We start from the raw sequence: 15,942 nt of genomic DNA on the forward strand, positions 1-15,942 counted from the left end.
CCTTCTATCAATCGTTTATTTATCCCTTTTTATGTATCAAAGGGAGACAAAGTTTTCCAAATTTCCAATGAAGCGCTCTTAATCCTGCTAATTAAACCATGGGAAGGCAATGGGCAGTCCGTCTCATTGGTGAGTTTTCAAATGCACTTTTCAGACACCATGTCAAATTTCGAGGAATTAAAAATATGAAATAGCCTATTCATTCTTTTACAGAAAATACATTGCAAGAATTGAACATCCATACAACAGTTTTGCGCTAAAAGCAAATGAACTTGCAAAGTTAATAACCCAGGGATCATACAATTCCCTTGTTGAATCAATTTGGTGAAGGTCAACTAGAAGAGGACCCCTGTAAGGAAGCAGCGCGTGTGTGGAGACTTGTGTGGGGTCAAGCTGCATCCCAGGAGAGCCAAAGGTCATGACTCTTCTGTCCGACTCACTTTGGACATCATGTGGACGTTTGTCCATCTGTTGTCTTGAGTTGTCACGCTTATGTTTTGAAAAGACCACTTGAGAACATCATGAATGAAAATGTCACTCAGCTAGAACCTCTACTCAGATGCACAGATCACATCTATTGTATTGACATATGAATTCACCATTAAATAATAATAAATGAATAAATAAATAAATACATACAACTTTCTTCAATCATAAGTTGTCACACTTTATTCATAACAGCAAGAACATCGTGTGGCTACATTTCAATCAAAAAAAAATAATCTGCATAAATGATTTGTATTCTCATATCAATTCATTTCACTGTGAATAAAAGGAATGAAAACCGTACAATAATTGAAAATATCAGTGTTTATTTGAAGTATTTTCTCATACATTGACATGAAATTAATATGAACAGTCAAACATGATTCATGTTTTCTTCCAAATTGGCATTTTATCCATTTATAGGCAAAGTATGAGCATTGCAGTCATATGACTTCAAGTTCATTGTCGTGACAGTTGAAATGTGTTACAGTTAAATTAGCTTGATAGATGCTTAGATGACGGTCCGCCACATGGTGGCATTTGGTACTCCTTTTCCTGAAAAGACAAAATAGGCAATGTTAGGACTTTTCCACACAACTCAACAATAATACTTTTAGAGTCGTGAGAAATGATTCGAGAGTGACACCATTTTTTTGTAGGTCAAGTGTAAAACGGACAAAATTTCTAACAGATTTTATTTTTGTTTTACTACCAAATATCCAACTAAAAGTCTGAATTTGTCTCTTCAATTCAAATTTAAACAGTTCATGAAATTCAAATAATCAGCTCTGCATCAAAACATACAAAGGTTTGAATTTGAAGTTCTAACAGATTTCATTTTTTTATTTTTACATTTAGCAAATATCAAACGAAATTCTGAATTTGACCTCTTCAATTTAAATTTTAGTTTTGATTGTAAAAAATGCAAATCAGTCTACATCCTTGTGATAATTTTGTGTCATCTGACTTTGAATCTGAATTTAAGATTGATATTGTTTAATTAAAAATTTCAGATGCTAATGAAAAAGTAAAAATGTCAAGGTCTTAGATTCTATCTTAAATTCAGATGGCACAAATATACAAAAAAAAATATTGTATCTGTGTCACCTGAATTCAGAAGTAGATTTTTTTTATAGCTAAAAAAGCTCCAGTCAGTTTTTTCCAAACACTCTCATTCATACATATACATACATACATATATATATATATATATATATATATATATATATATATATATATATATATATATATATATATATATATATATATATATATATATATGTGTGTTGTTGAATATTTCAGCCATCTGAGATTGAACTTGAATTTAAAGCCTTCCATTTTTTTTCTCTGATTTTCCCCTAGTACAATTTTGAATACTGATTTATTTTACCATACAAAATGAAAAATAAATATCAGGTAAAAAAAAAAAAAAAAAAAAATCAACATCCTGATTTTTTTTATTCATCAAAATTAATTCATCTTCATCTCTCAAAATCTTGCGATATTCTTGAGCATTTTTTTATTTTTTTTTTACACTAAATGTAAATACAATTAAGTAGATTATGGCTAGAAATTATAGGGTGGCGAGATTTTAAGATCTTGAGTTAAAGTTAAACTCGGATGGCATTAAATACATATGTGCCACCAGAATGTTATATTGTTACAATGAATTTCTTATGTTTTAAAATAAATAAATAAATAAATCACTGTTAGATGTTTGTTAGATGTATTTTTGTGCCATCTGAGTTTAGAATTTGACACCAATATTTATTTTATCATTTAAATTCTAATATTAAGTTTATTTTTTAACCATCAAAAATTAGTCTAAAATAATTCAGCATCCTAAATTTTTATTTAAAAAACAAAACAAAACAAAACAGTACGTCAGTTGACTTTGACATGTTGATTTTTTTCTGACTGTTTTTTTTTTTTTTTATGGTTAAAAAAAAGGTCACAATTACAAAATATAGGCCTATGGTAATTAAAAAAAAAAAAAAAAAAAAAGGTCAACGTCTAATTAAAATTCAAACACATGATGGCACCGAAATTGTATAAGAAGAGTCTTGAGGGGCTTTGGAAGATAAGACAGATAACAAAAACTTGAAACAAAAAATTATGTTTATGCTTTCTTGCCGCCACTTCTGAAAACAGCATCATGCTTCTTCTTTTCAGAGGGGCATCGTCCCCACCCCACCCCACCCCTCAGACAGCATGCAGTTTATGCAAATGAGCTGCTTTTCATGTGCCACCATAACCTTAACAAAAAAAACTCTCTTTTGCCCACACACCGAAATTTCTCATTTCTTTTTTTTATTTTGAATTTAAAATCATTTGAACCCTAGCTAGTCGCCATGACATAATTTGTGGATTGTGTGTTGTGACGAAGGACGCAAAGGAGCGGTGAGAAAGAGCCATGCAAGGATGATGACGCATGTTCCCAGGGCCGGCGCTATTTGAAAGGCCTGACAGGTGGGAGGGGACAAGTGATTGGGCGGGTGGTTGGATGCTTCTGGGGTGCGAGAGGGCCGATGGCGGGGGGGAATTTATGCACAGCTGTTGGGGGACCCTACGTCTCCCCGCTCTCTCCCTCTATGCGTGTTTGTGACAGGCTGTCCTTTTCACCAACACATCGCCGGGCCGTCCAGCCTGCTGCCATAACAACGCCACGACCCCTCTGTCATCTTAACGCCAGGAGGGGGCGGAGTTCAAAAGAGGGAGGAGAAACAGTGAATGAAGACTGCAGACATTTCTATCCTGTGAACTTGAACTTGACTGGCAGTCTGAGTCACTGGCGGGAAGGAATGGAAATGCATCCCCGGATGCTTATTTGCTTATTGTAGAGTGAAACCCCAATAGGGCTATAGCGAAAATATGCAAACATTATAATGCATTAGAAAAAATAAATAAATAAATTATCTAAAGAAATCTTGGAATAATAGGATAAACATCCAATAAACGTTATCTTCCAAAACGGAAAAAAAAAAATCCACGAATAGGTGAATCCACAGATTCCGAATGAGTAGGCGCTGGTCCGTAGTTCTAAATTACGGTGTTACGTGTCATTATTAAATCAGATTTCCTTAAATGCTCAGTAGTCAAAACAGACTTTCAATTAGATTAACAATAATGGACAAATATTATAGGATCAATAAAAATGTATAAGAAACTAGACTAAGTGCAATATCTGGAGTAATTGCGTGGGAATGCTGAAACTGAATGCTAATAGCTGAATGCTAATCTGAATGCTTATGAAGTAAATTGAAAGATAAATGATGTGAAAATTACTAAGCTTTAATTGAAGTTGAAAGAAAAATTAAACAGAAGAAAACTTGAACTGCAATCTGTCTAAGGTGGGATTTAATCATTTCAGAGAAATTCTAATCCATTTCCTGAAACGATAATCAGTTGGTATCAAACCATCGAATGTACTAAAATGTGGTCCAAGCGGGGTTTGAACCCAGGTTCTCCTTGGGGGAAGTAATGGGGTATATGCCACGGAAGAGGCGGGACGTCATTTTGCACATCAATATATTTCCGGTCCGGGTTGCGAACGCGCAACCCAGGGGCACAAAGTCGGAAGCACAAGTATTTTTGACGAAGCCCACACGTCGCAAACCGAACCGGAAACAAACTGTTGTGGAAAAAACAGTACTGCCTCTTCCGTGGCATATACCCCATTGCTCTAATGACTGAGCTAACTTGCCTTGTTCAAATTCATGTTTAATGGCGTATTCATTTTCAAAACAGCCATCTGCTGAAAGCCAATGTGTATTTTATCATTTCAGAGAAATTGTAATGCATTTCCTGATATGATAGTCAGTTGGTATACAGTTATCACGAAGCCTAATTGCCATGGATATATTTGCAATGTACATTCAGAGGTGGGATTTGAACCCGGGACCTCTTGGTTACTGGAAAATACACTTAACCAAGTGCTCCACTGAGCACTATCAGAGAACCGGTAATGATGATCAGATGTATATATGGAAGTGGGCGTGGAAAGTGGGACTTAGAAAAAGTTCAATGTCAGTCCCATTGAAAATTAATGGGGAAAAGTTGATATTTAACGTTAAATTGTGCTAGTACTGTAAGTAATGTGGAATCACATGATATATATACCCCGGAAGGCGTGAATTTTTGAAGCAAGTTGAAATTTGTACGGTGTAAACCGGAAGTATTATGTGGGAGTTGTTTCTCGGCAAATAAGTGAGGAGACTAAAACTCCGAATAACATATGTGGGATGCTTCCAGCATTCCCACAATTATACACCCTCTTATTTAAATATTGACCACTGTCAACATGCTGCAGTAAAAAGCAATGAATGGCGACCGCACGTCTCCATTGGGGGTCTTAACAGCTTCGACCCACTCGACCATGGAGAAAAAAAAGAGGTGTGAATTTCTGTGAAAGGTCCCCCGTCAGTGTTACAAAGACAAGAACTAATCGGAGTGGGATAATCAGGTTTATCCTGGGATTAGGGCAGGATTGGCAGATGCCGTGTCCTGGTGGGTGGACTAAGAGATCAGCAGTTGCCGTTCAGGTACCTCAAATTTACAAGACCAAGCAGACATGTTGCTTCTGACACTTGATTATTTTTTTAAAACTTAACCATACTTGCATTGTGCACTCAGGACTTCAAACATGTCTTTTTACTGTATTATTATTATTTTTGTAGCCATATTTAGTCTCTTTTTGTTTAAAATTCGTTAGTTACTTCATAGTCATCCTACCATTTGCATCCATTTTGAGTGTCGTTTTGTTGACAACATGCTCACATTTTGTGTTGTGCATTTTGTGTTGAGCAAAAATTACATTTTCTTGTTCACTTATGTCAAAAGGTTAATGAAACTGAAGCTTAAAAGTCACCACACTCTAGTTCCACCAGGCGTAAAAAGTATTTTCGGTCCTCGAGAGCCCCTATTCAGCCTGTTTTCCATGTTTCTCTCCACTAACACACCTGATTCATGATCAGGATTGTTATCAGGCTTCTGCAAAGCTTGCTGATTAGCTGAGCATTAGATTCAGGTGCACTGAAGGAGGGAGACATGGAAAACAGGTGGATAGGAGCTCTCGAGGACCGAACTTGGCGACCCCTGGTCTAAAATAATTTATACATGCTTAAAGCTGCTCTCTGTAAAAAATTTTGCCAAAAAATATCTTTACAATATCCTTTTTATTTGAGCATTTATGACCGAGACTTGTTTTAATTAGTAGATAAACACCTTAGCTATTCACAATGGGTGCTCTTGCTAACTTCTGGCCAATAGTTTTCAGACTGCAATCGGATTCGAATTTCCCACCCTCTGTGTAACGTCATGTGCACATTTTGTATGTGAAGAAGGTTGCATGCCATTTCATTTTTCATCAACAGGTGGCAGTAGCGATTTAAAATTTAATTATCTGTTCAGAAGCTTTTAAGAAACATTTTCGCTTTTTGTGTCTATGGAGAGGAAAATCCTTAAAGGGGAAGTCAATGACAACATTTTCTTAACAATAACATGTTATATATGCAGCCCCACTAGTCTAAATACAGAATTCTGAGGGCGGCAATTTTTCCACTTGTCGACGGAAAATGACATCACAGTTGCTCAGTGCTCAGGTAACGACCAATCACGGCTCATCTGTTTTCTGAATTGGAGCCGTGATTGGTTGTTCCCTGAGCTGCTATCAAAATATTGTCTATTGGGAAACATTGTGGATCACTCCCTACAAGTATGCATTATTTATTTATTTTTTGTTATATGCTGTTCACTCTGAAGGTTGAGCTCAAAGGTTTACGCTGAAATAACAAATTGCTGTCTCCTTTAGGAACTAAGTCAGTGGTTCTCAATCTTTTTACTCCAAGTTGGCCTATGACCTTTTTTTTTGTTTTTTTGCTCTAAGTATCACAATAATGGCCATCATTAAAATACAGTGCTATTCATCAATGTTTATCCATGATAGTAGTTGCACATAATGTTGAATAAAGTGCTTATGAGATTCAATGCTAATTTATTGTTGGGTACTGAACTTTTACAAGTAAAAAAAAAAAAAAAAAAAAAGACTGCACCGTATTTAAAAAAAATAATGTTTAACAGGCTGTCTAGCTTCAAGCTTCATTGATGTAAATGTTGTCATTGTTAGTTTTAATTCAATGTAAATGCGAAATTCACACACACACACCAACATAATGAATCCCGCAGACATAAAGAGGCAGTAAGACAAAAGCCAACTTGAGCAGACGTCTGCTGTTGTCTCGATGGCGGTTCCCACCTCTTTACCCCGACTTCCCTGCAGTCCTCTCTCTCTCGTTCTCTCACAGACTCACACACACGCACACGCATGCACGACGCAGGCCGGCCTTTGTCAAGTATCCCGTCCACAAAGCCGCCATTGTGGAGCAAGGCCTCACTCGGAATGATAATGTGGACGATGAGGCGCGTGTTTACCAACTGGACTCCGGTTTGAGATGACTTCTATAGTGGTCTACGATTACGGCAGTTTATGACAAAATAAAAGGTCTCGTACGCCAACTCATTCAGGGGTCAGCAACCTTTTTAACTGATTAGTAAATATAATTCATCATTAATACTAACATCATTAATATTTCAGATGTGTATGAAACTGCACTTTGAATTAAACAGCATTTACTACTACTGATGCATTCTACTGCATGTAGAGTCAGGTTAATGATTTCTCACAAGAATTATAAATAATGATTTAAAAAAAAATACTGCAACTAGTTCTATAAATCTTTGCAAGCAACTACACCAATCCTAGGAAATTACAATGTCCTATCACTGTTGAGCAATTTTAAAAGAGGCCTACAGGCTATTTGGCCCCTATGGGGGCTACCTGTTGGTGACCCCTGCTAGAAAGGCATTTTATGACCTCATGAAGGTCACATATGCTCAATTTTTTTTTAGATTAATTAGAGCAACAGTCTGTATCAATTTACCACGAAAGAAAATGCTTAATGGATGGAACTGTTTGTGTAAAATAATTTGAATTTATATTTTAAATAAACAGGTGACATATGAACAAATTATTGACAGCATTAATTGTCAATACATCAAATGAATGGTGAAATTTGAGGGACTTCATGCAGCATAGTTTCGTTTCAATTAGGTAGTGCACCAGAGAGAACCAAAACAAGAATACAAGAAATTGTGCTTTTGCTGTAGGACTGCATGCGTCAGCTATTGACGTCATCAAAATAATTAATACGCATGCAGTACAGTTCAATTTTTTTTTAAAGAGATCATTATCTTTTTGCACAGTAGGACTATGTGTGAGTATTGTTGAAAATAGGTGTTGCTGTGCCTTTAAATTTTCAGCTTCCCTCGTTTCTATGCAATTATGTTAATGAGATGCACGTGGCTTGTTTGCGCTGCATCTTCCAACGTCTCTTTCGCTCTTTTTTTTTTTTTTTTTTTTTTTTTAATTTTGCAAAGTCAAAAGATGATTCGTGCCTTTTCATTTTGCTTCATGCACAAAACCTCGTTGTGGAATTATGATATATGTGGCGTTTTTTGAAAATAGAATTCATGTTGACAGATAAAGGCGCCCGCCTACAATGAAGGGTGAACAGCATGTACTCTGGCTTTGTCGAGTTGTTTTGCGTTCTATCAACATTCCATTGCAATAATTATCATAATAATAAATAATAATTTTAGACCACTTTTACAAATGTGAAACACAGACAAACGAGGAAAGACTAACCTTGTTTTTTTTTTTTTTGGGGGGGGGGGGGGGGGGGGGGGGTATGTCCAAATTTGGAATACATCAAGGCTACAATAATTCCGTTTCACATTTTTCTTCACATTTAGTTTTACTTTAAAACACACCAGAGAGGCCTCTTTGAGGTTTATCTGCGGATCACGTTTTTGTTTTGTTTTTTTTAATATATATCAGCCCCATTAATTTGCACACTTTTCCATTAAAATGCATTATTTATGGTATCACAAAAATGAAAACAGATACATAAAAATCTTTGTTCAGATAATGAAAAATACGCTATTTAAAGTATGGTTCCCTATTAAAGCTAACAGGATATAATAATTACAAAACACTGATTATAGAAAATGTAATAATAATAATAATAATAATAATAATAATAATAATAATAATAACAATAATAATAATAATAATAATAATAATAATAATGTTGCCACATTATTTCTGTAATATATGACTGTGAAACAACTGGCATTTACAGTAAGAGGAATTACTTTTATATGAAACGAAACATGAATAAAAAGTTGTGACAATAACAGAAAAAAAAAAGAAGTTTTGTTTGAAGGTATAAAAAAAAAAAAAAAAAAAAAAAAAAAAACAAGGGCAAAAATTACTGTTATTCTTATTATTGAAAAATAAGTTATAACCTAACTGGAGAATTGTATTCTGAGAAAAAAATGCATTAAATGAATAGAATTTGTCTTCTGAAAGTTATTTAGGGATTCGTGATAATTGTAAAATAAATAAAATAAAATAAAATAAAAAATATCAATCATTTATGCAACCAGTGCTTTTAATTTATGTTATAGTTTTTATTATTTTATATTTAGTTGGTAGTTTCATACACAGTCATGGTGACAGTATGGGATGTATGGTACATGTAAAATACTATTACTATATACTAATATTAATTTGTTTGATGTGATTTTGTCAGATCCAAACATATGGACTGACTGACAAGTTAACTCTTCAAAGAAGACTTTGGACTCCAGAAAATCAACATTTTAATCCTAAGCAATATTTTCAGCATTTTTGTTCTTAGCATTCGATTTATAATTTATAATTAGTAATACTATACTATACTTTCCTTAAATTGTACTTTAGTCAAAGTTTTTCATGACTAGTCAAGGTGCAGTATTATCATTTTCTTCCCTCACAAAACCTAAAGGCTACTAATTGCATTCTAATGAGGTGCATAACCAACTTTAGGTGACCAAATCTCTTTCATTGCCTCATAAAGGGTGAAATGAGAGCGTGTGACCTGTGAGAGGCCTCAGTAAGGTCACCTCATCATGAATCTCCACTTAGTCAGATCACACGCACACACAAGGTCGGAAAAACTGAATAGTGGCAATTAAGGCTTCCTGCTTTTTCATGTCAAGCATGCAGGGAGAATGTCAAGATGGCTGACAACATCATGCCAGCAGTGAGGATGCATGTGCTGCCTCAACTAGGCCACGAGGCCTTCATTTGTGTGCCTCCTTGCTTTGTCTGCACCTTGGAGTGGAAAAGAAAGAAAATAAGCTCTTCTCGCAACATGTTTTATTCTGCAGGATGGATGAAAAGTAACTATAGATTTATTAGAATCACTGGAGTCATGATGAAAAAAATTGTTAAGCAGACAACACTAATGGGGATTTGTTATTTCTTGCTGTCTTATATCTTCTTTTCCAGATGAATGGTGACTTGAAGATTCATTTTCACATGTAAGACATGATCATTTGTTGATACATTTGTAAAGAAATTGCCTACTTTTCACCCATTATATGAGGATAAAATATATATTAGTTGAAGTGTTTATAATGGAGTCTTTTGTTTAGTAGTTCGGCTATAAAATATAATTCTATATGGGTTCAAAATAACGATTTTTCTTTTTTTATTAACCCAAGTTAATTGTGTTATTTTTTAACCAAACAGATTTTAAATGTTTAAGTGTCTATTGTAATGTGTTTATTTTATTTTAGTTTAGTTAAAAAAAATAAAAATAAAAATAAAAAAAGAGGATTAGCAGTACAGAAAATGAATGGATGGAAAATCATTCTGTAAAATAAATAACACGTTTTTTTTGTTTGTTTTTTTAGTCTTTTGTCTTATTCTTCACATATACGGTAATTCAATGCATAAATTACCCAATTAAGTAATTTTATTTGACAGAAACATAACTGAAGCAAATCATTTCAATGTGGAAGAGTATGAATATTAAAATTTTAATTGGCTTTTGGATTTTCACACCCCAAAAATTTTTTATTTTCAAATCTAGAGGAGAACCATATAACGGATTCGGCAAGAACGGTTAAATCCATCTTCACATTTCAAAGAGCAAAATGTAGACACAAAGCAAAACCTACCTGAAGGGTCAGCGCGTCCTCTTGTGTTTCTTCTGCCTTCTTGTCTCACGAAGGTTTGAAGGTCATTCCTACTTTCGGTTATCTAGCTTTATGATGGATGATTAACACTCATACAGCTAGATAACCAAAGACAGGAACAGGCTCTGTTCTTTGCCATGTGTGAATGTGCATGCATGAGTGCGTGTGTGCTCCTTCCTGCATGGGAACAGGACACATAAGAAAATAATAATACAATAAGGTGAATTTTATCACAGGCATGCATTTGTTAGCAAATTTGACAAGCCAAAAACTCCCATAGTATAATGTTGCAGCATTGCACTTAATTTCTACAAAGTTGTCCTAAATACACTCTTTGTCTTAAAATAGTCGAGTGTGACCTCTTTGGAACATTTCGTGCACACATTGATTTACAGTGTAGCTTGATGACTGTCAAAATGAGTGTATGTTCTACTATGCACACTTGTTTTGGTCTCATTCACAGGCCCTAAAAGGGAAAAAAAAAACAAAAAAACATTTTGATCATCTCAGCAAATTGAAACAACGTTTAATTTTAATTTGGAATTAAGTGCCTTAAAAATATTGAGTCCACTTAAAAAGTATACAAGGCTTTGCATTGATTAGACTATCAATACATTTATCTTAATACGGGATTAATAATAATTTTAAAAATGCAATTAATCACATTCAAATAATCTTGTAATGTATTTTGGGAAGAGGACATGCATCACAAGGATATTATCAACACATTGCAAAAATAAGCCATTAAATATTCTGTGTATTTTCAAGACAAAATTATGATCGCAGGGAAATATTTAAAAATATATATTTTTCTGCCTGTCATGGCGACATGAAGGCAATAGATGTCAGCTTTGATAGAAACTACGACAGAATATACACAAACAAGACCACAGTAGGTTTAACTTACACGCATCAGTACAAGATGTCCATCTGCCGCATGCGTGGAGCACCTTCCTCCTCCCACATCCACCACATGTGCTCGTGGACATAGAGCATCCTTCCGGTTCCAGGTGTGACAAACAGGTGATCGGATCGATACACCGGGGCCACGTTCCCTTGCTGGCCCAGAAGCTCCACGATGGTCCCGCTCTTTGTATCCATCCAGGTGGGGGACCGACGAGGACATGTTCAGTGACCGAGAAGGCGCCCTCATTCCCGGGTACGGAGGCTGCGCAGTGTCTCTCTCCCTAATGAAGGAGCCTCCAATGCCGCCTCTCGTTCTCCTTTCCCCTCCGAACTCCTCCCCCTGGACCCGATGACGTAGCCCAGGAACGTTACAGACTAGCCAATGAGAAAATGATTTTCTTCTATTTTATACACTATTTTATTTGGCACCCAGTGGAAGACGTATATAACTTCATCTGAACATTCAAGATCTTGTTCGAAGGAATAACTGGCGTTGCGACATCACAAGTTGAAGATACGGTTTCAATTTATGCACATGGACTCATTAAAACAGAAAGTACAGTTATTTACCTGTAACATCTTGCTTTATGCAGTACGAGTATTTGGGTTGATTATTCGAAAAAGGAAATTCGTTTGCTGCCCTCTAGTGTTAGTATGCAGAAATACTAACAAGCATGGCCTTCTGTCATTTTAGGACCAAATACTAAACATCCTTTAGTCCAAATAGAAGTCACATGACTTCGTTGTTTGTCCATTTTAATCCTCTTAGATGTTTAGCCACCCACCTACTATAACTCTTATACTTCAATGCAAAGTTTGCACACATAGACACATTTGAACGCAGTTAAACAAATGTTGACGTTATTTGCACAATAATTGATAAGGCGTCTTTTCTCTAGCCGTGCGGTAAATATGGGTTCAAAAGTGAACGAACTTAGGATGACTTTTTCAACTGAAGAAAATCACTCCATGGTAATTAAAAAACAAAACACTTATTGCCCTGTTTCAATGATGTCGCAACATTACATCACACGTCTGGTCTTGGTTGCACTGAGGTTACACTCCCCTCTGCTGTTCAGATCAGGGTACTGCCATTACAAATGGAAACCACAGGGTACTTGTACTCCTCCTCCCTTTACGGCGTAGTTTCGTACTAAAACGTCGGCGTAAACTTTATTTTTGACCTAAGGCGGATTGCGCCGTAGTCGATTACTAGCCTACACTAGTAGTACAGAAAATATGAATATGAAAAACGCTTTTAGGCCATAAATACAAAACAAACCTGGCGGTAACTGAGCATCGAGAAAACGCTTGTTACCATACAGTACCCTAAATACTGTACTTCATTGCCGTACTTAAGTCAAAGACTATGCATTTTCACCTTACATATTTTTTGTAAAGACATTTGAAAATAGATATCTATATTTACTCGTTTGTCAAAATAGGTTTGGTACTTTTTTCAACCTCCATGACAAGACAAGACAATGCAGTAAAAAAAAAAAAAACTGTTGTCAACTGTGATAAGACCATAAAATAACCGTATTTTGTATCAATGCCTGACACAACAATGACTGACTTTTGAACTTTATAGGGCCAAACATCATACATCTTAAAACACATAAACTATCATGGTCAAAGTGCTTTGTATAAAAATCAATCCAATTAAACAATTAAATACAAATATATAACAATACAAAATTACAAACAAATCTTTTCGAAACTTCAGGCAACAATATCAAATGTATTCTACAATAATAAAACAAAACACTTTTTCAGGCAAGATTCTTCCTCACGTCTATCAAAGTATTGTTTGAATGGAGTGGTCCGACATTCAGGCTGCTGCGGCGGGACTCCCTCCGAGACTTCATAGCGGGCAGGGAGGTCAGAAGGCTTGATGAGTTCAGCCCAGTTTGGACTACGCGGTTGATGGGCCCATCGGAGGCCGTTCTAAGCCACAGCTCCTCCATGGCAGCGGGCTCCTCAGTGGGGAGAGAAGAGCGCCTCCATGTGGATGGAAGAGGGGCATTCACCAGCTCCCGCATTTCCTCTCTGGACTTTGGAGGTTTTTCACTCATTGGCGTCCCTCTTCCACCATGGTTGTCCATGCTACTGCCACCTAGCGGTTTAACATTACACGGCACCACTGAAGCATAGCACAACAATAGGACAATGAGAATAAAAGTAGATTGTGACTGAACTTATTGTTGATGAAAATACCACTTGAAGCTTAACCTTTGCCCTGCTCTTTTGGTTGGTTGGCAGAGCCGCAGAATTCCCTCAGTTTGTTGCTCAGCTCAATATTTGCCGCCTTGTAGTGGTTAAGTTCCTTGCTGAGGCCGTGGATCCATCCCTCATACTGCCGCTGCCTTCCTGCCAGGCCCTCGTCCATTTGCTCTGTGTGGATACACAGACACAAGTTTGCAATTTCTACTAGCTAGGAAAAGAGCTTCATTAAATCTTTAAAATAAATAAATAAATAAATAAAATAAAATAAAAAATTTAAAAAAAAGGTCATTTTTGGAGCATTTTTGTGTGTGAGTCCTGGAAAATGTTGAATGTAAAACATGGAATGATGTGGAATGATATAGAATTGGATCCAGTAACCTTTAGTTTTAAAAGAGCCACTTTAGCCCAGCCAAATAAAAATACAAAAATCTGTCTGGAGATGCAAAATATTAGAAAATTGTGATAAACAAAACAGTGTGTGAGCATTAGTCTAATGGACCAAGAGCTAATTAGAGCTGCACCAGAACAGAAAAACATGCAGTATCCAATATGTACAGATTAATTTTGTCTACCTTTTTTGCTTTTAGATGTTATTTTATTTTTATTTATTTATTCATTCTTTTTTTTTAGGGAAATCTTCATACATTTTTAGACTTTTCTGCCTTTCTGTCAAATTTCTGACATTTTTGGCAATGTTATGGAAACGTTATGGTCATTTTGTGCTTCTCTTTCCTTTTTTGTACATTTTTCTGACATTTGCGTCTGCCTTTTTTGCTATCAATTTTCTGACATTTTTGGTAATTTCATGGACATTTTATGCTAATTGTTTGCTTTTCCTCTTTCTTGGACATTCTTGTTTTTTTTTAACTTTTTCATCTACCTTTCATCCCTCTTTTTCTGACAACTTAAAATTTTGGACTGCGATTTTTTTGAAGTATTTAATTTTTCCTTTTTATTTAATCATTAATTCACTTGAATCATATTTTATCTAAGAAATACAAATAAGTATGTCAAAATATATTAATTTCGAGTATTTATTTTTTAGAGATACACAGGAAGCCACAGGAAAGGGACTAAAGAGACACATGTGGCTCTAGAGCCGATATAGAATATGAAATGCAATAATGTTGAATGCTATTTGTGAAAATAAATAATGATAAATAAAATGAAATTGGTAGAAATATGGAATGCTGTGGAATGATATTGGTTAAAAAAAATAAAAATAATTGTTTTTTTTTTTTAAAAAGCAATATGTTGGTGGAAAATGTGGAATATATTGAATGGTACTGAATGATGTGGAATGATATTGGTTATTATTGTGCAATATGCCGGTAAAAAAAAAGTGGAATTTTGGTATGTGGGACTTTTCGGAATATTAAAAGTCATGAGAATTTTGATTTGGAATGATGTAAATCTGCTATAAATATGGGAAAACTGCTTTCAGCATTCGCACAAAACTGCTTGGGAAATTCAATGAGATCAAATGCAGGATCTGTACCATAAAATTATAAAAAATAATAATAATAATAATAATACACACCTCGACACTGCTGCAGTAAGAGCTGCACGTTCCTCTCATGCTCCTTCTGCTGCTGTGTGAGCCTACGGTCGGTGTCGAGCTGCGTGCGATCCAGAGCGTTCTCCAGCCACTGCACCAGCCGCTGCTGCTCGTCCAGCTGCATTTCCAGCTCGGCCAGCGCGAGTTGTAGCTTACGTTCCTCCTCGCGCAGGGACACCACCTGCAAAAGACAATCGTGTCAGCGCCGGCGGTGGCAAATCCAGGTCCAGAAACTAAAAACCCCGCTATTCATCCAGCAGGTAAACGAACTCACGGCGAGCTTCGTAGTGTTGAAGAAGTGCAGGTTAGCCCCACCAACCTTATCGAAGTACTTGCACAGGAGAGCTCGGGTCTCGGAGGCAGACAAGTAGCTGAGTTTGGCCATGAGATTCATCTCCCACTGGGACAGCATGCTGGCCGACGCCCTGAGCTGCCTCTGCCTTTGGGTGATGGCCTCGTTCTTGTACTCGATGGCGGCATCCAGAGCTTCGATGGCTTCATCCAGCTGGAAGAGGGTTCGCTCCTCCTGGTTGAAATAGAAAAGGTTGAGGGTCATACTGGAAGGCATTCAGGTGGGGCTCCTCAGTTTTTCAGTTTTTTTTTTTTTTTTTTTTTTTTAAAGAAATCAAACATAATAATGATCACTTACATTAAACTTTAAAATGGTCACAAAAAGTTTATGA

At 36.0% G+C, this 15,942-nt stretch overlaps 1 protein-coding gene and 1 long non-coding RNA gene across 7 annotated transcripts in view; both read right to left on the reverse strand.

The window, feature by feature from the left end:
• Positions 1-795: 795 nt before the first annotated feature.
• On the reverse strand, positions 796-10,612 carry LOC144017193 (uncharacterized). The gene is made up of 2 exons (XR_013283127.1): positions 10,552-10,612; positions 796-1,041 (listed from the first exon to the last, which is right to left on the reverse strand). It is a non-coding gene; the product is annotated as an uncharacterized LOC144017193 (long non-coding RNA).
• A 2,435-nt stretch (positions 10,613-13,047) lies between these two features.
• The window catches only part of kif7 (kinesin family member 7), a 21,887-nt gene continuing 18,992 nt past the window's right edge, over positions 13,048-15,942 (reverse strand). For 4 of the 6 annotated variants that reach the window (XM_077518616.1, XM_077518617.1, XM_077518615.1 and 1 more), the window contains exons 17-20: positions 15,579-15,785; positions 15,242-15,440; positions 13,708-13,869; positions 13,048-13,618 (exon numbers count right to left, since the gene is read on the reverse strand). In XM_077518616.1, coding sequence (XP_077374742.1) covers positions 13,248-13,618; positions 13,708-13,869; positions 15,242-15,440; positions 15,579-15,785 — 939 coding nt within the window. In that variant the 3' untranslated portion in view covers positions 13,048-13,247. Of the gene's footprint in view, positions 13,619-13,673; positions 13,870-15,241; positions 15,441-15,578; positions 15,786-15,942 lie in introns of all 6 variants that reach the window. The other 2 variants (XM_077518619.1, XM_077518620.1) reach the window with 2 other exon arrangements.

This window comes from Festucalex cinctus, chromosome 4, assembly GCF_051991245.1.
Source record: "Festucalex cinctus isolate MCC-2025b chromosome 4, RoL_Fcin_1.0, whole genome shotgun sequence".
Classification (NCBI taxonomy): Eukaryota; Metazoa; Chordata; class Actinopteri; order Syngnathiformes; family Syngnathidae; genus Festucalex; species Festucalex cinctus.